General features: G+C 38.9%; 1 protein-coding gene across 1 annotated transcript in view; it reads right to left on the bottom strand.

Moving 5' to 3' along the window:
• Window positions 1–23,567, bottom strand: part of KCNMB2 (potassium calcium-activated channel subfamily M regulatory beta subunit 2) — a 230,515-nt gene that overhangs the window by 27,875 nt on the left and 179,073 nt on the right. The window contains exon 2 of the mRNA XM_004756622.3: window positions 4,646–4,768. Within this exon, the coding sequence (XP_004756679.1) occupies window positions 4,646–4,701 (56 nt within the window). The 5' untranslated portion in view covers window positions 4,702–4,768. The remainder of the gene's footprint in view (window positions 1–4,645; window positions 4,769–23,567) is intronic.

Raw genomic sequence — 23,567 nt, 5'->3', positions numbered from 1 at the left:
ATTAAAGATCTAATTTTGAAAGGCAAACCTACAAAATGGTTTAAAAGGGACTGTGAACTTGGAGTAGGAAGTGATTTCAAAATGTTAAAAAATTGCTAACTTAGAATACATTAAAATAAGAACATATGTTTATGAAAAGGCATCATAAAGAAAGTGAAAGCAAGTATCAAACTGGGAGAAGCTATTTGTGCACAATAAACAGACAAAGGGTCAATATAAATATAAACTTTTACAAGGAATTCCTACAAATCAGTAAGAAAAAGCCAAAAATATCCAGTAGAAAAATTGACTACATATCTGAACAGACACTTCACAGAAAAGAAAGGAAATAGGCTGTCTTTTTAAAAAAATTAAATTAAATTAAAATTTTTTCAGTGTTCCAAAATCCATTGTTTATGCACCACACCCAGTGCTCCACACAATACGAGCCCTCCACAATACCCACCACCAGGCTCACCCAACCCCCCATTTATCTCCCCTTCAAAACCCTCAGTTTGTTTTCCAGAGTCCATAGTCTCTCATGGTTTTTCTCCTACTCTGATTTACCCCAACTCACTTCTCCTCATTTGAGAAATGGGAGTTGAAAGCACAGTACCCCCTCAATGAATGAAAATTAAAAATCTGAAAACCCCAGGTGAGGTTGCAGAACTATGAAATCACATTAACGGCTGCTTTGGGAAGCAATGGCATTAACTGGTAGAGTGGAAGCTATGCAGACTTTTGAATCAAATATTTCTAAATTACGTACATATCCTAAGAAATATTTGTACAAAGCATACAAGGAGATTCGGACAAGAGGGATTCTAGCAGCATTGTTGGTGCAAAAAGAACTAGAAATGATGCAAATGTCTATTAACAATACACTGGATGAATAAATGGCACTATAATTATATAATCGCATACTGCACAGCAGAGAAAAGGAGCTATAGCTACTGACATCAGTGCTGATAGATCATAGAAACACAATGTTTGCTGAAAAACGTCAGGAGCAGAATAATCCATAAGCCATGATTACATTTGTATAAACTCTCCAAACATTCAGAAATAAACAATATATTTCTTGAAGACTCAAATGTGATAAACGCATGAAGAAAAAGCAAGAGAATGATAAATAGAGAATTCAGGAAGGTGGTTATCTCTGGATAGGGGCTGGGACAGGGAGAAGGTGCTGTTAGGGAAGTATCCTCAAGGGCTTAAAAAATTCTGATTGTTTTATTTTTTTTAACTTTAATAAAGGGTACTCAGATGGTATTGTATCATCATCCTTTGTGTCTTAACATGATAAAAAATTCCTTTATATCAGGTCACTATTAATAGAAACCATTCAAAGAATATTTGATAAAAACTCAGCTGTAATGTCCTTAGCTGATAAATTCTCTCTTCTTTAAATTCTGAGTTAGTTACTATTGATGCTGTTTTATTTTGCCACCTGCAATTTAGGGATTAAACTAAGCTCACCTTACCAGTTTTTTCAGAGATGAAAAAATATTCCTTCATACTGCTCGTGTGTGGAATGGAGGATAAGGATAGAAATCAGTGTTTTGTGCATATATATAGCAGATGATCCGAACAAGTACTGCTGTTGAATTCAACGGATGAAAAAAATGCAAAATTGATTTCAACTTCCCTTGAGCCATAAGACATTTGGTTTCAGAATTTCTGGTGGACTTTTCCTTCCACATGTTTCTTCTGCCTGTCTGTAAGCTACTTCCTGATATTCTATCTTTGGAGAGATCCCAGGGAAGACAATATCTTGACAAGTTTGGCTGTGGTCTCAAGAAGAGGTGGTGTGGACGGAAGCTGGGAATTTTTGGCTGCCTGGACTCTGGGATTGCTGTAGGAGCACAGTTGAAAAAGCCAGATACACAGAGGTCAGGTTTGCAGACTAAGAAAGTGGAATAATTACTAGCAGTTCTGGGCAGTGCTGCCAGAGAACCTAGTCAATTTATTTCCAAATAATTAACTTGAGGATCTTAATTACCTAGACTCATTATCAGGCATCATCACCTTCATTAACACCATGATTACTGCTACTAAGAGCATCTTAATCACTTTCAAAATCCGAGTCCTGTCCTACAAGAGTCTATGAATTAGGCAGTGAAGATGAAGGTGCGGTCAAGGGAGAGGTATAGACGGATGGACCATCCAACTAAGGAACTGGCTTAGTGGCAGATTCAGTTGCTGTATTCATTGGCTGTTTTTCCATTTGTCTTGGACTTTCAAGCCTAACACCATGCAGATTGATTTCAAAGGCCTTAACATTTCTACTCCGTAAATAAAGCTTGCTGAAAATTATTTCTTATAGTCAATATTTTAATTATTTTAAGTCTTGTAGTTGTTGAAATCGTATTTGAAAATAAAAAAATAGTAATTTAAGAGTTCATATAATATTAATGGTGTAGAATATGAAGCTAATTATTGGTTCTCTTTAACTCAACAAACATTGCCAATATATTATATCCACATGTTTACTATCTCTGTTGATATGCAATTTTCAGCTGTAATTTAACACAATCTCTCCCCTGCAGGCTTGACCCTTGACTGTTGCTCCAAGTATCTCATGTTTGAAAGAACCTATGGAAACTATAGGATGCAAGGGAGAGAATCGGACCTTGAGTTCGAATTCTGATTCCATCACTGGCTAGTTGCCGGACCCGGGAAAGTTATATAAAATCTCTGAGCCTCAGCTTCCAGATCTGTAAAATGGACACAATAATATCTACCTTATAAATTAAGAGAGCACTTTATGTAAAATATAATTGCTTCTTAGGTGTTAATATTTTTGTAAGTTATAAGTATCTCAAAATATAAATTAAGAGAGTACTTTATGTAAAATATAATTGCTTCTTAGGAGTTAATCTTTTCGTAAAAGTTACATGTATCTCAAAATATACTTAATTAAATTATTCAGTGACAATAAATAGAAGGTGAAATAAATCACACTTCATCAGCTCTGATGAAGCCTTCAAAACCTCAGGCTAACCATTGAAAGTCACAATATTGCTACAGGGCAACAAAATCTCTGCCATTTTTCACTATAGCTGTCAGAGAGGTTTTTTTTTTTTACTTGGGAAATGAGATTACATGCAAAATATGGAGTTTTCAAATGAAAATACCAAGTTTTAGTCTTATAGTAAGATCTTGCTGAAAGAGGATTCACTTAATTGGCTTGAAAGCAAATGAAAAATAACTTGATTAAGCATTGAGTAAAACCATGTGGAAAACTTGGGATGAACAAAGATAGGGAATTTTCAGTTGATCTTCTTGTGTTGTGATGAGCATTAAGACTTTGTTCAAATGCTAGTTGCTTTCTGGGCTGTAATTTTACTAAAATACCATATCATTATTTTTCCCATAATTAAGATAGTATAACACATTTACAAAGAATTTGGAAAATAGAGAAGTGATAAGCATGTTTTTCCTTCCAGGCTTTTTCATATATATCATATATATATATATATATATTCAGATATATCATATATATACATATATGTGTGTGTATATATATGTGACTGCAATCATAGTTTGTACATAATTTTTCAACTTGATTTTTCAGTTACTATTATGTCAAAGCATTTTTAAATGATATATTACATTCCATGATTTATTTAACAGATTTTCTATTATGAATACTAAAGTCACTTCTAAGCTTTTTGCTGTAATACGTAGTTATTGTGGAGAATAATTTTGCTTTCAGAAATTTCAAAGGGCTTCCTCTATAGGGTAATATAGACTTTAAAAGGAAAAATAAAGTACCAGTTCTGAAAACTGGTAAACCTCTCTCAGGTCCTTCCTTGTGTCCAGCACCATTTATCAAGCCTGGTTTCCATCTGATCTGCAGGCAGGGGAACCTTGCTTAAGTTGCAGTGTGCTGGTATAGACAGTGGTGTGTTAAACTTCACCAAATGCAAGTAAGAGTATAAGGACAATGAGAAAAGAGAGAAGCAGAATGAAACAAATGGAGAGAAAAATGAATATTTTAAAATGGCCAGAGAATTTTATGAATGCATTTATTCCCTAAACCCAGGTTGGGGGGGGGGCTGTGTAATTGTCATTTTGTATTTTATGAACATTGGCCTTTGCCTTTCAATCTTTCTTCTCATTCCTCCATTCCTCCCTTACCCCAAGCTATTCTAAGGACTTTGAGGGCTCCACGTACTCGTCCGTCTTCTTTTCATGCTTGCATAAGTTTGTCTTTCTTTCCCTGCTGTATGTCCTTGAAATGCAGTTTTCATAATTTTGGTTCAGTATTTACTAAACATTTACTGTGTGTGGGTACAGTGGTGGGGCTGGAAATTCAATGGAGATCTTGACCACAAAGTCGGTGTTGGTCAAGACAATGGTGGGAGGCTGTGATGGAATGGATATTTGAAAGCAGAGCTGGAGCTAGTCAAGTGATGAGTGGGTGTGGATGTGCATGAGTGAAGGGCATTTCTGGCAAGGAACAGCCTTTGCAAAACTGCAGAGTGTGCTAGGTTCTGGGAAGGCCAAAGTGTCCAAAAGCCTACTCCCTTGGTGTACAGCCCACCCCACATTAACACTTGTAAAACATAAAGCTCCGTTGACTCAGGCTTTCATACTGGCATGCTGTCTGAGTAGTCAGGCTAAATGATTCTGAAAAGCCACCCAAACCCCTGTGGTTTACCTTTTCTCATCATGTCTGTAAGATGAAGAGCTCCGGCCACTGGTCCATATAAACATCTTAGAGGATGTTGGTCCAGGGGCTTCTTTCCTTATGGTAGAAGTCCTGGAGGAATGGCGGAAAGACCTAGAAAGGGAACACACTGAGGTTAACATATTACCTTAAGTTTGGGGACTTTGTATCAACAGCAACCAATAGCTTCAGTGGACTGTCTCTTAAATCAGGTCAGGTTTCTGTTGTTCAACCCTGGGTGCACATTAAAATCAACTGGGAATCCTTTAAGAACATGGAAGCCCAGTCCCTTCCTCAGGAATGTGCATTCAATTTTTCAAAAGATTCCTCATTGTTTCTTTCTTTCTTCTTCTTCTTTTAAAATTTTTATTTATTTTTCAAATTTCTTTTCAGTGTTCCAGATGCATGGCTAGGGTTGAGAGCCACCACAGTGGGGAGAAACGGCTTTCTCATTGATGTTTAGCATCGCATTCCTTCCCCACAAATCCAGTTTTGGAAGGGCTTCACACTGTGGTACACAAAATTTTTCTAAAATTTTGGTTCAGATGTAGTTACTAAAATTCTAGTTCTCCTTTCCTATTCAAACTGTTTTCCTTATGCTGACAGGTCTATGCTCTGCTCTTGCCAAAGCTGTGGATTTGTTCCATGGCAGCTGAGCCTCTTTGGAAGTCACAGAAGCAGAAGCAGATACTCTCTGGCTCCTGGAGCCTAGATTTTAGGGTCCAGAATCAGGCCGTTAGGGGAAAGTTGTGTTCTCTTGGTTAGGATTCAGCTTGTGGGTTAAGTTTTTTATCTCCAAGCCCGGCACTAAAAGTAGTTAGATATTGTTATTGATTTTCAACATAATAATCATTTTCCAGAGATTTAGAAACATGAAACATAATATCATAGAAATCATACTCGCATCTGGAAGTTAAAATAGGATTGAGCTAATAGAACAAAGGAAGGAAGGAAAGTGATTTCTTCATGATGTGCAATACTTGTGGCTTTCCTTTTGGTTGAACACTGTATTAATGGGAAGCATGAGACTGGAAATATTAGCTTTTATATTATATATTAGCTACTACATGTCAGGCATTTTGCATATATTATTTATGCATATATAATGAGATATATATGCATATATTTATGTTGTGCTTATATTATGAAAGCTGCAAGGTGGGAGGGTGCTATTATTTCCAGATTACAAATGATGTTTCCAGGAGATTGAGATATTTGCTCAGATTTAGAAAAATGAAGCCATGCTCCAAAACCAATGTCTGCCTGCCTCCAATTTTCATGCTCTCTGTAGGAAGACATATTATGGTCTTAGTCCAGTGATTCTCAAACTGTAATGTGCATATGAATTGCCTGGGGGAATCTTATAGCAATGTGGATTCTGATTCAGTGAGGTCTGGTACCTGAGTTTCTGCATTTCTAACAGCTCTCCGGTCATGCTGATGTTGAAGGTCTGTAGAAACCTCTGAACAGCAAGGGCTCAGGACAATGGACTTAGAGTTAGTGGTTGGCTAGAGACCTGATTTTGTCAATACCTAGCTGTGTGGCCTTAAGAAAGTCACTTAACTTTGCTAGAGCTTGGTTGCTTTTAATCGTAACATAGAAAGTTGGAAACAGGGAACCTTTATGATTGCTCTCAGCTCCAACATTTTGTGATTCAGTAATGGTAGAATGAATCTAGGCATATTCAAGGCATTGTGTACTGCCTTTCGGGACTAGAGTTAGGAACAGATATCCTTTTGCAACCCTGAGGTCAGCATTGGTGATAGAAGGAACAGAGGCCATGGAGGTAGCAGGGGCTTGGTAACCCATGTATATGCAAGAATTCATCCTCCCATCTCCTGTTTCCTAGGACAAATGGTAGGAATTAAAGGATATACCTAAATGGATGCTCTTACCAGTTTTAGAAGGATTTAGAAGTCGAATCTGCTAGCTCTCTAAATGACTTGGATCTGAGATATTTTAAGTAAGTTATGTTCTTTTTTGAAGATTTTACAATGTAGCAAAGAAGATAAGAGATTAAATCCATTATTAAAGCCAGTTAGCCTTCAAGAAATAAGAATGATTTGAATCTAAGTTGAATGATCTACTTCATAAGAATGAGGATTGGATTAAACTTCCAGGAAGTCCTTTCAACACTGACACTGGTGGAATCTTCTGCTCACCTTGGTCACTCCTGAAGGACTAAGGTTGTGGAGTAGACAGAATAGTGACACACTCTTGAGTTCAAGTAAAGCAATAAATTACTGAGGTCCTGCCTTGCTACTGGTTATTAACCAGCATTTCATAGACACACCATACATATTATAAATGCTTTGAAATCATTCCAAGGGAAAGAAGCTGCAATGATTTTAATATACTTAGGATAATTTCACACAATGTGTCATTATTCTAGCATGGCACCTTTGCTCTGTTGTTTTACAAGGATATGGAGAAGGGGAGCCGAAAGATGTATTCATTTTAATTAGCTGTCTAAAGCTTGTTGGAAAGGACTTAAGGACTCTTCAGGTTGGTCCAATAAGTGGATTTGGAGTTTCCCCAGCCCAGTTTTCTTTCATAAAGATAAACTCTTATTTAAACCCTGCTAGGTTTGTTGTTAATTAAAATGAAAGGGAGTAGCTGCTTTAAGGACAACAGTATAAAGATTCATTGGAAGTTGAAAAAATTTCTAGGCTTCAAAGAAACACCCAGGATATGTTAATGGAAGCTGTTTGGAGGTTTTCTTGGGCTCAAATGCAGTCCTCCTGAACTCTTAAATAATCACCTCAACTCCCGCTCACTTTTTAAGACAAGAAACTTCTCATTTGAGTTGGGATTAGGAAAGTGATAAAGAGACAAAAAAAGCACTTTCTGCTCTTTTGTAATTTGGAATGCTATCATCACCAGAGATCTGTGTCAGCCTTAGCACCGGCTGTCGGCAGCTGGAGGCAGCCTGGATCCAATCCCATCATGTAGTGACCTAGGACTCACAGGAAACCTAACAGAGCCATGACTATAAGGCTGCAGACGAATGTGTTCTGAAAACCAGCAACCCCAAGAGACGCCATCTCAGCCTTGATGAAAGAGGTTGTCTGTGAGACTGTAACAATTTCTCTGTGTCAAGAACCTATTAAGGGCCTCTTTCCATAGCTCAAGTACACCCCTCATGGGTCTTGACCTCCTTGACTTAGTTTTTGCTTAAATAATGGATTTAATAATGGATCTCTCTGCCTCCCTTTCGCACCTGGTGAATGAGAGCCTTTGTTTCCAGGGCCGACTCAGAGGTCACCAGTTCTATGAAGCCTTTCTTTGACTCAGGTTCTCAGCTTCCTCCTTTCTGCTCCCAGTGTCCGACCAGTATCCTGCTCTTGGTATCCGACCCCTGTTAGAGCAAAGCAGGCTCCACTTTGCTTGTAGGCAAATCCACCTCCCCTGCAGGCTGTGAGCAATGCAGGGCAGGGCTGAACCTATGCACCTTGGTGGCACAACGCACTTCCCACAATGCCCCCCTGGTTATGTTGGCTGACCCACCATCTAACTACCCATTTGAAATGTGATTGTTGATATGACTTTGGCCTCACTGTTGCTGGGTGCTGTTGTGGCTCCTTTCTGACACTTCCCTGAGCTCGGGATGGCCTTCCCTCTTCCCACTCCTCCTCCTCCCTTCTCCTTATCCTCACTGTCCTGCTCCCTCTGGCTTTTTTCATTGACTTGGGCAGAAAGTTTCTATTGCTCTCTAAATTATCATCCAGTAAGGTTTCCTTTAGAAAGGCAGTGTGGTCCCAGGAAAGCCAGATAGGCCCATGCATTTGTTTGCATCCTGGCATCACGACCTACCAACTGTGTGACTTTGGACAATCAGTTGAACATCTCTGTGTCTTCTCTTCCTCAGCTGTAAAAATGGGAATGGTAACATTTGTTTTTCTGGGTTACTTGGAGGACTGATGAAATAACAGATGCAAAATACCTAAAGTAGGATCAATGCACATAGTAGGAACATACTAAACATCAGTTTTTTTCTTTTTTTCCCCTTGGTTATTTTGAGAGCAAATAAACTGGATCTTATCCTTTTATTAAAAAGTACAATTAAGTTGCTTTGTACTTGTACATCGAGACTATTGATTTCTTTTTTCCCCTGTGGGTCAGTGGCGCTCAATAGAGGAAAAATAGTTTTCTCAGATGCCGAGATAATCAAATCTGAAGTACTTCCTCATTCACATTAAGTTCTGATACCTATCCTGAGCAAGAAGAGCAGAAAGAGAGTGTCCCTGAACCTGGCCACATATTCTAATCACTTGGGGGAACTTTCCAAATGTACTGGGTCTCCAGCCAAGCCAGCAGGACTTCTGGGGTGAGGCCCTGGCATTGGAATTTTGAAAAAAAGCTGCTCAGGGATTCTGCATCGCTGAGTCAGTCAAGGTGAGAAACACTTGTTACAAACTCTTAGGTTCTGATATCATTTCAGTTGAATCTGTTATGGGGACTCCTCCTGTCTCTAGAAGCTTAAGTGGGAGAGCAACAGTTCTGAGTACTACTCTGTGCAGTGGCTTCTCCACTGGTACCCGTGCTGAGGCCTTGAGGTGACAGTGCAAGGACGAGTGGCATATGAGGCAGGGAAAGAGCATGCAGATGCAGTTTTCTGGTGTCAGTGGCCTTGAGCTACGCATCTGGGATGCTCTTAATGCACTCTGCTTTATTAAACAGCAAGCAGGAGCCAGCAGAACTATTTAACACATAATTACATGCCTAATCTTGCGTAAAATTATAACACTAATGACATCACAGCAACAACTTAAAAGGTCACTCTGAGCACAAAAATTTAGGAATGCTTCTCATTTGTGAGACTTTATCCTTGCAGAAGTCAAATTATATGTTCTCCATAGGAACTGAGTTGTTTTGGCCTCAGGACCTTTGGAGGGAGAAGCCAAATGTATGTTAATAATTTTAGACCTAGTGATTGAATTTAGAAAACACTGGTCCATCTTAAAAGCAGTTTTAAATATCTTGCGGATGTTTCTTTTTCCCCCAAAATAAACGACTATGTCTTATTTTTCATTCATTTGGGCATCCTTTCGATGGCATTTATTAAGTGTCCTGTAGGTGCCAGGCACTGTACTGGGTTCTGGTGGCACCAAACCACTGTATTTACTTCTAAGGAATGCACAGCCTATGGAGGAGTCAGAATAACAAATCAACATTTGCACTCTCAACTGCTCTTTCTAAGGGGTGCTGTACTTCCCAGCGGGCATATCTAATAGTTACTTGTCTCTTCACATCTATTTAAATTGCTCAGCTTACTGAATTTGATCCTAATCATTGTTTGTCATTTCCCACCTCTAAAAATGCTTTGTAACCTTGACTCACCAGAAAATGTTCTCTTGTTTCTCTTCCCCACTCTCTAAGTGCTTCTTCCATTTCTTTTTTGGGTTCCTGTTTCTCTGTCTGCCCCCTAAATTTTAGTAGCATTTGGGGGACTACTGAGGACTCTTGAAAAATCTCCTGACAATGCTTTCTAACAGGAACGTGGAAGAGCTTTCTTCCCCAGTTTGAAGCCTGAAAGACTGAGGGAATGTCTCTGCTTGAGGCTCAGTGGCAGAGGTAAAGAAGTGTCCTGCCGAATGCTAATGGCCTCTGAGAAGAATCAAGTAAGAGAAAATGGGGTTCTGTAAATTTTTATTGCAGACTATTTTTCAACAGCTGGGTTGACAATGTATGGACCCCTCTGGCTGCAGATGGGGGTTGGAGTTAGCTGTGACCTCGCTCACATATGCGGGCCAACTGTAATGTAATCAGGATGCGTTTGACTTCTGCTTCAGGAGGACGTAGCCCCAGTTAAATAATGGACCTGTCCTTCAGCCTGCTGCTGACTTGGCTCATTGAGCTTAGCAGTTCAGAGGCTCCAGGCTTCTAGTCTTTACTCTGTAGCTGAGTAATTGTATGAAAGAAGGCAAAACACAGATTTTCCTCACTGTCGCTACCTGTGAAAGGATGACTGTGGAGATGAACTCTGTTCTTTTAGTTAATTTAGTATTCATTTCTCCATTAATAAAAACTTATTACTGGAGATGTAACAAACAACAGGCACTGAGCTGGGTGTTGGGGATATGTTGGTGAACACAACATATATGCCCCTTCTTTTGTAGATGTTATGGTCAAGATGAGGGGATGGGCTGGTCAGACAGGTGTACATGGGGGCCTTTAATATAAGATTGTTGTGCATGTGTGTAATGAATTAAGTTTTGCATCACATCTACATCAGAAATGACTATCTCAGGGCTTGGTTGAAAAAGCTTTGAAATTCATTTCAGGTTGAAATGCTCTACAGCTCTACAACGCAGTAATTATATAACCTAAATACATTGTTAGACTTCCCTGAACCTCATTTTCCTCATCAAGAAAATCAGAGTAATAACAGATATCATAAAGATTTGCCATGCAGATAATTTGAAATAATGTATGGCATTGAGTAGGCACTCGGTAAATGTTAGTGTTTTTCATTTGGAGGAAATAGTAGAAATTTTCCCCCCAAATTGCCGTACCAATACATCAAACCATTCTGCTTGAGTCATTTAAAAAGAGTCTTATGCAGAAATGGAATACACATCTCCACATGGGCTTAATTAGTCCAGTATTCCATAATTCATTTCTTAATGAGCTTTTCAAGCAGATAATCACAACTGATGTTCAGTTTGATTCCTTCTATGCTACATATTTAAAACCAGTTTAATTGTTAAACATTCACTCGGTTGGGCATCACACATACACAGCTGGTGTAAGAAAACCTGCTCATAACTCACGTGTGCCTCAGACTGGTACAAATGACATATTTATGCTGAAACCATCCATCTCTTCTTGGTGAATGTGGTTTAATTCTTCTATTTCAGTTGAAAATCAAGGATGCCAAACTATAGTAAGAGGTTTTTTTTACAGAGACGTGCTAGAAATGCCAATAATAAACATAAAGATACGAGATTCTTCTCCAGACCTATATAAATAATGCACTTATATGCATTGTTTCACTTAATTCTGTAACCCATATGAGGGCTCTCAATATTTACCAAAAGAGGAAAGTTATATTCAGAAAAGTGAGTAAATAGGCTCAAGTCACAGAGTTATTAAGTGATGTCTGATTTTTCAATCCAAGCCTGTCTAACCCCGTAACCTATGCTCTCTTAACCTCTTTTGAGGTTTTTGAGAGCCCCCTTGCCTCCCACCCTCCAATTCCTCATATATAACATGAGGGAATTGAAAGAGATGAGTCTAAGGTTCCTTTCATCTGAGAAATTTTATTTCATCTGGCTTTGGAAATGGCAGCCAAGGTCTGTTCTTATGGCTTGACTTCCAATTTGTCTTTGGTGAGACACAATTTCTTTTTATTTTACATTCTGTTAATTTCTTAAATGAAGTCTTCAGTAAGACTCATGGGAAATCTAGTAAAGTGGAAGGAAGAGAGATTAAGTGCCTAGGAAGAAGACAAAAGGAAAGCCCCCCAGTGATCCTTGAAAAGGTTTTCTGTAGACCCAGGCATTTCTGTAGAGCTGGACATCTAGAGAAGAAATCTTGTTTTGATGTTAGGATTCCAACAGGCTCTTCTATATAATTTCTTCCATTTCCTAGGTTGCCTCCCTATATAGCCCTTTTCTAAACCAAGTGTTAAACCACCACTCTATCCCAAGGGGGAGCTATGATAGTTGAAATCTTAGATGCTGTAGCAGAGTGGTGAGAGAGATATTTTGGGGGGCAAAAATATGTGGTTCATAGATCCAGCTGTGTTGGTCACTGGATGAACATAATTTGTCCATGGCCTCTCCCAGTAGGCTCTCTGAACTGACTACTGATAATACATGTAAAATTCTACTCTAGAGGAAACCAGCTGAACTTGGTGTTCTCAGCCCCAAATTGAGTAACCCAGCTCTTTCTTTTTGCCAACAGGACCATTCCTTTGATTTATCCTTGTCTTTAATTGCTAAATGGAATAGAAACCATGAGCTTTGAAAGCAGAGAAAACTTGAATTCAAGCTCCATTTCTGCCCTTTTGCTATCAGTAGTACATTGAATACAAGCTAGTTAACTTCTCTGAGCCTCAATTTCCTTATCTATGAAGCAGAAATGTTATGTAATCCTCAAAATCTGTTGTGAGGATTAATTAAAATAATGAACCTGACATTACTGGCAGCTATTTATTTATGTGTATATAAATAAATGTTTATTTATATATCCTAATATACCTAATATGCCATATTAAGGCCATTATCCTAATGAAGGGATTTGAAGCAGAATTCTAAGATATCTTGAATATTAGCTGGAGGAGCTATCAGAAATATTCTAGGGCATAAGCCGATACTGAGGCTTGGTCGTTTTAGGTTTACTTAGATAGTTAAACTTTTTAAGACTATAGATAAAAGGCAAATGTGTTTAATTACAAAAGTAGTTTTTCACAATGCAAAGGCACTAAGCGGGCAAAGGAAAATATTTTTAAAATTCTAAATCCTACTTTAATCCAGTGGAAGGAACTGTACTTAAAGATACAAGGAAAAAAAAAAAAACAGCAGCAGAAATAGCGAATCCTTTTTGATACCTACAAGTTGAAGAAAAACCCATTTAAAGTACTTGGATTTTATGGTGAATACTCTTGAGAAATATGAAATTAGATATAGAGTCCTTTTTAAAATCTGTGTTTTTACTATTGTCTGGAAAAATGCCATATGTGATAATTCAGTTGCTGAGGATATTATAATATAAATACCTTGGGATAGTTTGCTTAAAGAGCTCCCATCTCCTGCATTTGGTACCTATATAATTTTTGGGTTCCACTTTAGGGACTAAAAACCCAGGAGACTAAGAGAAACCACCTAAGAAGATGAGGGAGGGTCAGAAATTAGAATCCTGGGGCACCTGGATGGCTCAGTGGGTTAAAGCCTCTGCCTTCAGCTCAGTCATGATCCCAGGGTCCTGGGATAGAACCCCACATCAGGCTCTGCTCAGCAGGGAGCTTGCTTCCCCCCTCTCTCTCTGCCTGCCTCTCTGCCTACTTCTGATCTCTGTCAAATAAATAAATAAAATCTTTTAAAAAAAAGAAAAAGAAATTTGGATCCTAGTTTTTCTTTAACCCATACATCTATCCCTTAATGACCATCCAAATTGGAAAGAGGCACATGGGACACACTTTACCTCTCACTTTCATTTCTTCCTTGCTCTGTGACATGGGATAAGTTAATTAACCTCTCTGAATCTCAATTTCCTTATCTGTAAAAATGAAGATTGTCATACCTCCAAAAATTGTTTCAGTATTAAGTGAGAAGACATGTCAAGGGTCTGGTACATGATAGGTACTAATCAGTGTAAATCTCTCCTCCAAAGGGAACTGATTTGGTTACCTTGTCCAACCAGAAGAGCTGTCTCTTCTCAAATAGAGAAAAACAGTCAATGGATATGGTTGGTTTCTTGAAAAAATCGACACCAATCCATTAAGAAGCATCGACTAAAAGTTGTTTCATATTAGAAGATGTTGAATATACAGGGATGAATGAAAGAATGATTTTCCTATCCCTCATGCCTCATCCACTCAGTATCCAAATTTTTGTATATAATTTCTTACTATCTCTAGAGAACCACAGTCCAATAAAAGTATAATATGAACCACATATGTGATTTTAAGTTTTCTAACTATGAAAAGAATAAAAGGAAACAATAGAGATTATGATAACAATTTTTTTAACCAAATATACCCCATATATTATCAACATGTAATAAGAATAAAAATTATTGTTAGAATAATTTATACCTTTTTGAAAAAAACAAAGACTTCAAGATTCAGTGCATATATTATACTTGTAACACATGGCAATGTAGACTAACCACATTTGAAATGCTCAACAGGTACCTGTGGCTAGTGGCTAGTGTTTTAAACTATTTTAAACCTACCCTCTGTCACTACATCAATTTTTGCAACAATAATATATCATCAAGAACAATCATTATTTTCATTTATTGAGTACTTGCCCTGTGATAAATCCTGTTTTATATGCACCATATTGACAACTACCCTATTTTATGGAAGAGGAAGCTGAGGCATAGAGAGATTAAACAATCTGAAGTTCATTCAACTTTTTAAATGGAAGATCTGGGATTCACATCCAGATCAATTTGATTCCAGCGTCCATGATGCTGTCTGGATTCCTCAAATAGCCTCCTACCTTGTTAGCTGCCTTACAGCAGGATATTTTGATATGGCTACTTCAGAATAGCTACTTCAGATTGTAATACCATTATTTTGTTATTATTACCATATTGTCACATATTACCAAATTGTCACAGACATTTCTGACCTTCAGCCATCTTTGAGCCTAAACCTATCTGTCCTCCCCTTTATGAGGACCAGCCAGACCCTCATTTCCTTCTCAAGTCACTTAGAGCTGTAGGGCTGGAGTGAGGTGCAGGGATGTAATTGGTGTTCAGAGTAGGCCAAGATTGCTGGTGAAAATGTCAGCCTTGTCCCTAAAAAAGGGATGAAGTTTCCTTAGCTAATTCCAGATCCAGGGCGGGTGCTACACAAGAGGAATCATACCAAGTAGCAAGGTATCTGTCAAAGACTATCAGGACCATTTGAAAAAGATTTAGGAACTGATTTAAAGATGCAAAGAAAAACAATCTGACTATCAATCAAATAGAAATGAGATGGTTGGAAATATAACAAACATGTTTAATTTGTGATTTCACAGTATTATTAGAAAGAAACTGATTACCAATAGAAGATGCTAGGAAACAAATTTATTAATTTGAAAATGGGTAAGTATAGGGAAAGAATCAATCATTTATCCTTCATTTTTAATATTAACTAAAGCACTGGAAAACCAAATAGTAGGTGAAGTAGTTTTTCTTTATAGAAGTATTTCACCTAATTAAAGAGGATGGGATATTAGAATTAAACTATCATACTTTCTCAACTCTTAAGAAGCCAAAGTTCCTAGACTTTGATCATCAGTGACTGTTATCATCAAAAAAGAGAGCCAGTCACAATATCAATTATGAATTAGTCTTGTCAAAAAATCCCAAACTTGAATCTGATCAAAACTTTGGAACTAATGAACAATTTGTGGAAAACAAGGAGGACAGAAGAACATGTTATAAAATATAGTGGAGCTGGAATCGGTGAAATTGAGACTTTGAGGACAGTCAGCCTGGAGTCTTTAATAAATAATTGCTAAGATAGAATAGAGAAGGAACCTGTAGATTAAATGAGACTTTAAAAACATTATGTACCAGTTACAATGTGTGAATTTTATTTGGATTCTGATTTATAGATTGCGAAAGAAAAGGTCATGTTCTCTCCTTTTTTTAATCTTTATTACAGTCCAGTTCCTCTCAAAGTAGTTTTCCTAAGCATGCTTTTAGTCAGGTTACTCCCTTGCTTAACATCCCTCCATGGCTCTTTATTATCTGTAGGTAAATCCAAGGAACATTTCACAGGCTCTAAGTGCTCTACTTTAAGGAGGGGAAGATGATATGTGTGAACTTTAGGGAAGGTTTCCTAGAAGGGGGGAATTGATAGGATAAGAAGGGTAGAGTATTAGGCAGAATTTCTGGGAAGGGTGATCAAATAAGCTCATTGAGGTGACATAGTATGTGGGGGTTGGAACCTCTCGAAGTGGAGGGTTGATGTTGTGTAGCTGGAGAGGGAGAAGAGCTATGAAAACCAAGTCTGGGAGGAGTTGATACACTTTATGACACACATTCCCATGCACTTTACTCCATGGGAGTAAACTCCAAGTTCTTCATGTCAGGCTGCAGCATAGGCCCTTAGTTATGAAACAGCTTTAATGCAGGGGACTTCATAACCAATCACAGTGCAGTGTCTCTTGGTATCCCAGTTGAATGCCAAGTGGTAGTGGTGGTAAGGTAGAGTCCGGCAACTGGTGGCAGGAGTTGGGGTCAAGAGTGCTAGAGCTTCAGGGAGGAATGTTCTAACTGGCTAACAAAGTCAGCAGACAAATCCAAGTCAAAGAATGAAGTGCAAATACAAACACCAAGGATTATATTCAGATTCAAAGACTGGCCTTAATGTGTTCCCAGGAGAGAAAGGTGGTTCAGGGCCACGGAGAATGACACACTGGCCTCCAGTCCTTCCAAGAGTTGAGACAAGGTTGGCTCCAGGATGCTGGGTGTCAGCCTGGAACAAGTGGGGAGAGGGTCCTGGCACAAGTGAGACAGGTTTGGAGGCAAGTGCTTTCCATCTTTATAGGCGTGTGACTCTCTGCTTTCCGCCTTATTAACTCTGTGGCTTTGAGTTGGCAATTAAGCATACCATAGATTGTTTCCTTATTTTTTTTTAAAGATTTTATTTATTTATTTGACAGACAGAGATCACAAGTAGGCAGAAAGGCAGGCAGAGAGAGAGGAGGAAGCAGGCTCCCTGCTGAGCAGAGCCTGATGCGGGGTTCTATCCCAGGACCCCAGGGTCATGACCTGAGCTGAAGGCAGAGGCTTTAACCCACTGAGCCACCCAGGCACTCCTGTTTCCTTATTTTTAAAATGGAATTGTTACTGGCATATGGAAGGAACTCAATCAGGTAGATCTTTTTAATAGATTTATCTCAAAGCTTCAGTTATGTCAAGGTCAAAAGATGACCAGTTTTTTTTCCCCAACGATTCTCACTTTATATAAACTGATATATAAGATGAAAATAAAGCTCTTGTCAAACTTATGTTTGCCATATTGCTTTCAAAACACATCAAAGAATGAAAATAAACACTCCAAACAAATTATAGGGAAAAAGATGGTCATTGTTTCTTTCAAGGAATGGAATTCTGTAAGAAACAAAAAGAAATGCAGCTGCAGTAGCCAAGGATAGCTGCCACTTGAGTACATTTGGCTAGAATAGTCCATTATGAATTATTAGGCCAGAGAGATTGTTTCAGATGCTATGGTATATCATAGGTCTAGACTTCACACGGCACTGGATAAACACTTTTGTCAAGGAAAACCAAATGACAAACCAACATAAACTAGTGTTAGTGACATAAATATTTATGCTTTATGAAATTTACCTAAAAGAATCAATTACTCTAAATACCTATTCACTGTTAACTGACATGGTAAGCCCTTCGTCATCTGAGACTCATAAGATCCTTACAGGTCATTCTTCTTCTTTGTGTGTGATGTTTCAATCCTTTGGAATGCTCTAAATGAGGAGAATGTTCTAAAAGACTCCAGTGGTGAGGAATCTTCTTTCTTTGGAGACAATCTCCCCCTCCCTCCAAACCCATTGTCAGACATTTATATTTACTGGAAAGTGTTTCTATAATTTGAGTTGGAATTTGCCTTCCTAGAGTTCCACTATTGCTCTAGGTTCTACAGGCTGGATTACTTTCCAGTTGTTTCATTCAACTGTAATATCCTAACAATACTTCATTATAAACTGAATGTTATACAACTGTTTTTCACATAACATGATCTCAATTTTTTTTTATTTTAGTCCCCTGCTCAGACCATACCCCACTGGTTAATGTCTTTCCTAAGTATCATGAGCAGAACAAAACTAAAATTTATTATTTAATAGTGCTATATATTTTTGAATTAATTTAGTTGCCACAGAACCTTTATTTTATTATTATTATTTTTTAATTTATTTAACAGACAGAGATCACTAGTAGGCGGAGAGGCAGGCAGGGGGGGTGCGGGGAAGCAGGCTCCCTGCTCAGCAGAGAGCCTGATGTGGGGCTCGATCCCAGGACCCTGGGACCATGACCTGAGCCGAAGGCAGAGGCTTAACCCACTGAGCCACCCAGGCGCCCCAAGCCACAGAACCTTTATAAGATAGGTACTTTTATTATTCTTCTCTTACTGATGAGGAAACAGAAGCATAGAGACTTTAAAGATTTTATTTATTTATTTGTCAGAGAGAGAGAGAGATCACAAGTAGGCAGAGAAATTGGCGGGGGAGGGGGCAAGCAGGCTCCCCCCTGAGCAGAGAGCCCGATGCAGGGCTCCATCCCAGGACCCTGAGATCACAACCTAAGTTGAAGGCAGAGGCTTATCCCACTGAGCCACCCAGGCACCCCGAGGCACAGAGACTTTAAATAACCCGCCCAAAGTGACAGAGCCAGTAAGTAGAGGGCTATAAAATGAACTCTAGATGATTACATTCAAAATCTACACCATTAAACACGGCACAGTTGTATTTTTCTGAACATAGTACTTCTAATGTCATCTGATTACTGTTGAGAATGACAAAACTATCACCTCCTTCTATGTATGTATCTTGAGAGACCACATTCATACTTTTGGCTGCTATGATTGACTGTGATACATACAGGGGATTAAGTCCAGAATCAGATCCTGAAATTCCACACCTGCCTTGCAGAGGCCATGCAGAGGTCCTTATCTTGAAGGTGATGGAGTCCTACTTTGCATTTAAGATGATGGAATCCCATTTTGCATTTTTTATTTTGGTATCTCTCACATATATTTGAACAAAGGGGAAAGCCACATGATCATATTTACATATTTGAAACATTACTATAAAGCTAGTATTGAGGATCAATTAGAGCAGGATGAAATGATAAGCAGGGAATTAGATGATAATGAGGACAATAACCCAGGCAAGATCCAGAGGAAGTGGAGATGGTAAAGGATGAAGAGATCCAGGCAGTTTTTGGAAGGTTATAAGGTGAGTGAGTCGATTAAAGGAGACATTGTGATGGGAAGAAGATTTAAAAAGGATTTTCAGGCTTCCCTTGAGAACTGTGTAGATGGTGGCATCATTTATCACAGCGGGCAATGTAGTAAAAGGAGTGATGCTTTGGGGGCAGGGGGCAGGTGGATGGGGTTTGGTGGAGGGCAAGGGGTGATCAGGAAGGATAAAGAAAATGCCAGTCAAAACATCCAGGAGAGAGGGTTGCGGGCAGTGGATATGTGCAGGAAATCAGATGGGAGGCCCAGATGTAGTCAGTGTACTACAGTTGGGCTTTTGTTCTTGGGAGCCCCAGAGGATGAAATTTCATAGCTGCCCTTGATGTCTTCCTGTGTCAAAACTCAAGCAAAAGCTTTTCTTTGTTGCCTTGTCAGTTGTAAATGAATTTACTTTTACATAAAGAATGATGTTTGACAAGAGCCATATTCATCACTTCAAAATGTTCCCCGAATACTCTAGCAGGGTGACCATTTGGTATAAATGGCATGTCTGATGATTGTAAGTAGTTCTCTCTCAAGAAAATGAATTCTTATTGTCAGAATCTAATATTTTAGTATAAAAATACAGGAAATTTAGGTCTCAGGAAGATAAGAGTTTAGAGTCTGCTTTGTCTAGAATACAAATGTTAGGTCATTCTTCAATTTCCTCTAAAAAAAAAGATTTTTTTTTTAATCTTTTAAACATTTTTTGTGAGCTTCTCATTTTCAAATATTCATTTATGAAATATTTGTTAGAAATGTTATACTAGGTCAGATACCATACAAGGTATGAGGGATTAATTCTCTGGTTTTGGCCATTATCAGAAATATGAGAATTCTTTTGTTTTTTTTTTTTAAAGATTTTATTTATTTATTTGACAGAGATCACAAGTAGGCAGAGGGGCAGGCAGAGAGAGAGGAGGAAGCAGGCTCCCTGCTGAGCAGAGAGCCCGATGTGGGGCTCAATCTCAGGACCCTGAGATCATGACCTGAGCCCAAGGCAGCGACTTAACCCACTGAGTTACCCAGGCACCCCAGAAATATGAGAATTCTTAAAAAAAAATCAAATGCTTAAGCACAACAGTGAACGTGGTAAACTCACAACAAATATTAATTGAACTGCTAACCACTTTTAATAGCCCATTTAGAGACAAACCATAAGTGACTCTTAATCTCACAAAACAAACTGAGGATTGCTGGGGGGAGGGGGGTTGGGAGAAGGGGGGTGGGGTTATGGACATTGGGGAGGGTATGTGCTTTGGTGAGTGCTGTGAAGTGTGTAAACCTGGCGATTCACAGACCTGTACCCCTGGGGATAAAAATATATGTTTATAAAAAATAAAAAAATTAAAAAAAATTATTTATTTATTTGACATACAGAAATCACAAGTAGGCAGAGAGGCAGGCAGAGAGAGGGAGGGGGAAGCAGGCTCCCTGCTGAGCAGAGAGCCTGATGTGGGTCTTGATCCCTTGATCCCAGGACCTTGGGATCATGACCTGAGCCAAAGGCAGAGGCTTTAACCCACTGAGTCACCCAGGTGCCCCAGCCCATTTGTTCTTGTGGGAATCAAATATTAATTCTTGCTCCAAAGTATCAAGGATGAACTTTGATGCATTTTTTGGAATCAGGCTGCAAATATTACATGAAATAGAGAAAAGTGAGCCTGGATAAGAGAGCAATTCCATACCTGCATTTGTATGAAGATGGTTCTGGGAGGCCTATTAGCCTCTAGAAGTTGAAATCTTTTGCTACCTTACCGAAGAGCTTCTAGTCAAAATTAAGGTCAAAGAGACAAGGAGAATACTGAGGTGTTAGATAGAGAGAACACAATTTTAACCTTTAAAACTGCCCTAGGTTTTCAAATGACATCTAAAATGTTGGTAGAATTTTGAGTGGTTGTCCCTACTATCTGCTTTGAGAGTAGAGAAGAGAAAGATAGTAAAGCTGTTCTAAGTTTGAGTGGAGAAAAAGAAGTTCCTGTACTTCTATATGTAATTCTTGGCAAGTCTATTACATGTGTGTCCTTTCCAGTCCAGAGCTGGGTCCTCTCTGTGCATACTTTCTCCAGTGTCTGTGACACAGTTCTGGCCCCATGTGCCAGCACTTATCCTTATCCATTAAGTCAGCACTTAATGATGACTCACAGAACTCCAAGTGTTTTATTGCTTAACCCCTTCAGATCTGACCAATTCCTCAAGACTGAGATGGAAGCAAAAGGATCTAAGGAACAGAGGGCCCTATGACACTGTAATGGACCAGATGTTTATAATTCCTAACCCCCAAGGTGATGATATTAGGAGGTGGGGACTTTGAAAGCTGATTAGTTCATAAGGTGGAGCCCTGATGAATGGGATTACCGCCCTTATAAAAGGGACTCCAAAGAGCTCCCTTGACCCTCTGCCATGTGAGAACACAGTGACAAGATGACCCATCTATGAATAAGGAAGTGACTCTCCACCAGACATGGAACCTGCTGTCACCTGGTTCTTGGTCTTGCCAGGCTCCAGAACTGTGAGAAATCCATTTCTGTTGCTTATAAGCCATTCAATTTGTGGTATTCTGTTAGAGCTAGAGGGCTGCATAGACTAGAGAGAGGTAGTAAATGCTCTGTAGATCTCTTTCTTTTGTCTTGCTCATCCTTATTTCTTTTACCCTCTATCTTTCCAAGATCTAGTCTGAAGAAAGGTGAACATTGAAGACTAGGACTGTAACTGAAGCAGAAAACCCTGTCTTAAAAAACCCTGAGTTAATATTTTTGAAGAGGGGCACACCAAATATTTTCAGCTCTGTGGCTGAAATGAAATTATAATGACTTTTTGTTTATAAATGAGGACCAGCAAGTGGAGAACTCCTCACCTATGCAATTTGGCAATCATTTCAGTAAGAGAAGATAAAGTGTCATAAACTTTCAGAGGAATGTGCCCGGTAAAGGAAGAGTCACAAAGGGAAAAAAATTGGTCTGGAGTATGGGTTAGTGGGAAGGGTGAGGAGAGGGTGATGAACACGCATATGTTGTCATTTCTAAAATGTGCACATTCTCCTCACTACATTTCAGTAAAGATAATGTTCTGAGTATACGAGTGTCCAGTTGTGTTAAAAATACATTTGTCTGAACAAAGGGGTAAAACCTATTTGATTATTCTGGATTCGGATTTAAGAAGGGGAACAAGCTGGTTTGAGATTATTAAGCATTTACTGCTAAAAATAAGTAATCGCTATGCAAATATATAAAGGTCATATTTTGATTAGTGAGAAAGCAGTAAAAGAGGAATAACTCACCAGAGAATAATAAACAGAAAATAGAATGTGTTTAGCAAGGGATACCAGGAATCTTTTAACCTTGAGCAAAGGAAGCAGAAAGGGGAGCCCTTTGGTTTTTTCTCCTTTTCCTGTTCTGAAATCAAAAGAGCAGTCATGGGGCACTTGGATGGCTCAGTGCGTTAAAGCCTCTGCCTTCGGTTCAGGTCATGATCCCAGGGTCCTGGGATCAAGACCCGCATCAGGCTCTCTGCTCAGCAGGGAGCCTGCTTCCTCCTCTCTCTCTGCCTGCCTCTCTGCCTACTTGTGATCTCTCTCTGTCAAATAAATAAATAAAAATCTTAAAAAAAAAAAAAAAAGAGCAGTCATGACTGGATGATCTGGAAGCCTGCCTGGGCTGTGAGATGCCCTGGCCTATGCCAGGTTTCCCTTTGCAAGTACGGAAGTTGTAAGGGATATCAGCAGCAAAAGTAATGGATATTTTCTTCATCTGAAACTGTCAACAGAGCTCAGAGCTTTCAAGTCTTGGAAGTGATGGAGGCAAGTAGTATGGTGCCACTGGCTTTGAGATCTGAAGAAACCACCAGGGGTTGTTGGGGTCAGGCTAAATATCTAAAAGGGTTCAGGAGATGGCGATGGAAGACCAAACTGAGCTAAGACAGAGAGTGATTGCTACCCATTACGTAAGACACTCAACAGGCTCTAGTTCTTTAAAACTTGCCTCAAACAAGTCACTTTTTCAACATGTATTTATTGAGCACTGTTAGACTCAAGTCATTGTTACCTGCACAGGAAACTTAACAGAGGATAAAACCAATCCTCATAAAGCTACTAAATTAAACCATATAAAATTGTGGATATTTGGCCATTTTTGACCTACTCAAATGGCAAATTCCATGTGGTTTCATCTAACATATTCAAATGGGGATAAAGAGATGAAAAATAAGGGGGACTGTACATTTATCATGTCAATTGGTGATGAGTGTCTTGGGGAATGTTATCCAGGG

This window comes from Mustela putorius, unplaced genomic scaffold (genome assembly GCF_011764305.1).
Source record: "Mustela putorius furo isolate JIRA1106 unplaced genomic scaffold, ASM1176430v1.1 tig00003834_pilon_pilon_pilon, whole genome shotgun sequence".
Lineage (NCBI taxonomy): Eukaryota > Metazoa > Chordata > Mammalia > Carnivora > Mustelidae > Mustela > Mustela putorius.
Note: the sequence above shows the minus strand (reverse complement) of the source record. Positions and strands in the feature narration are given on the sequence as shown.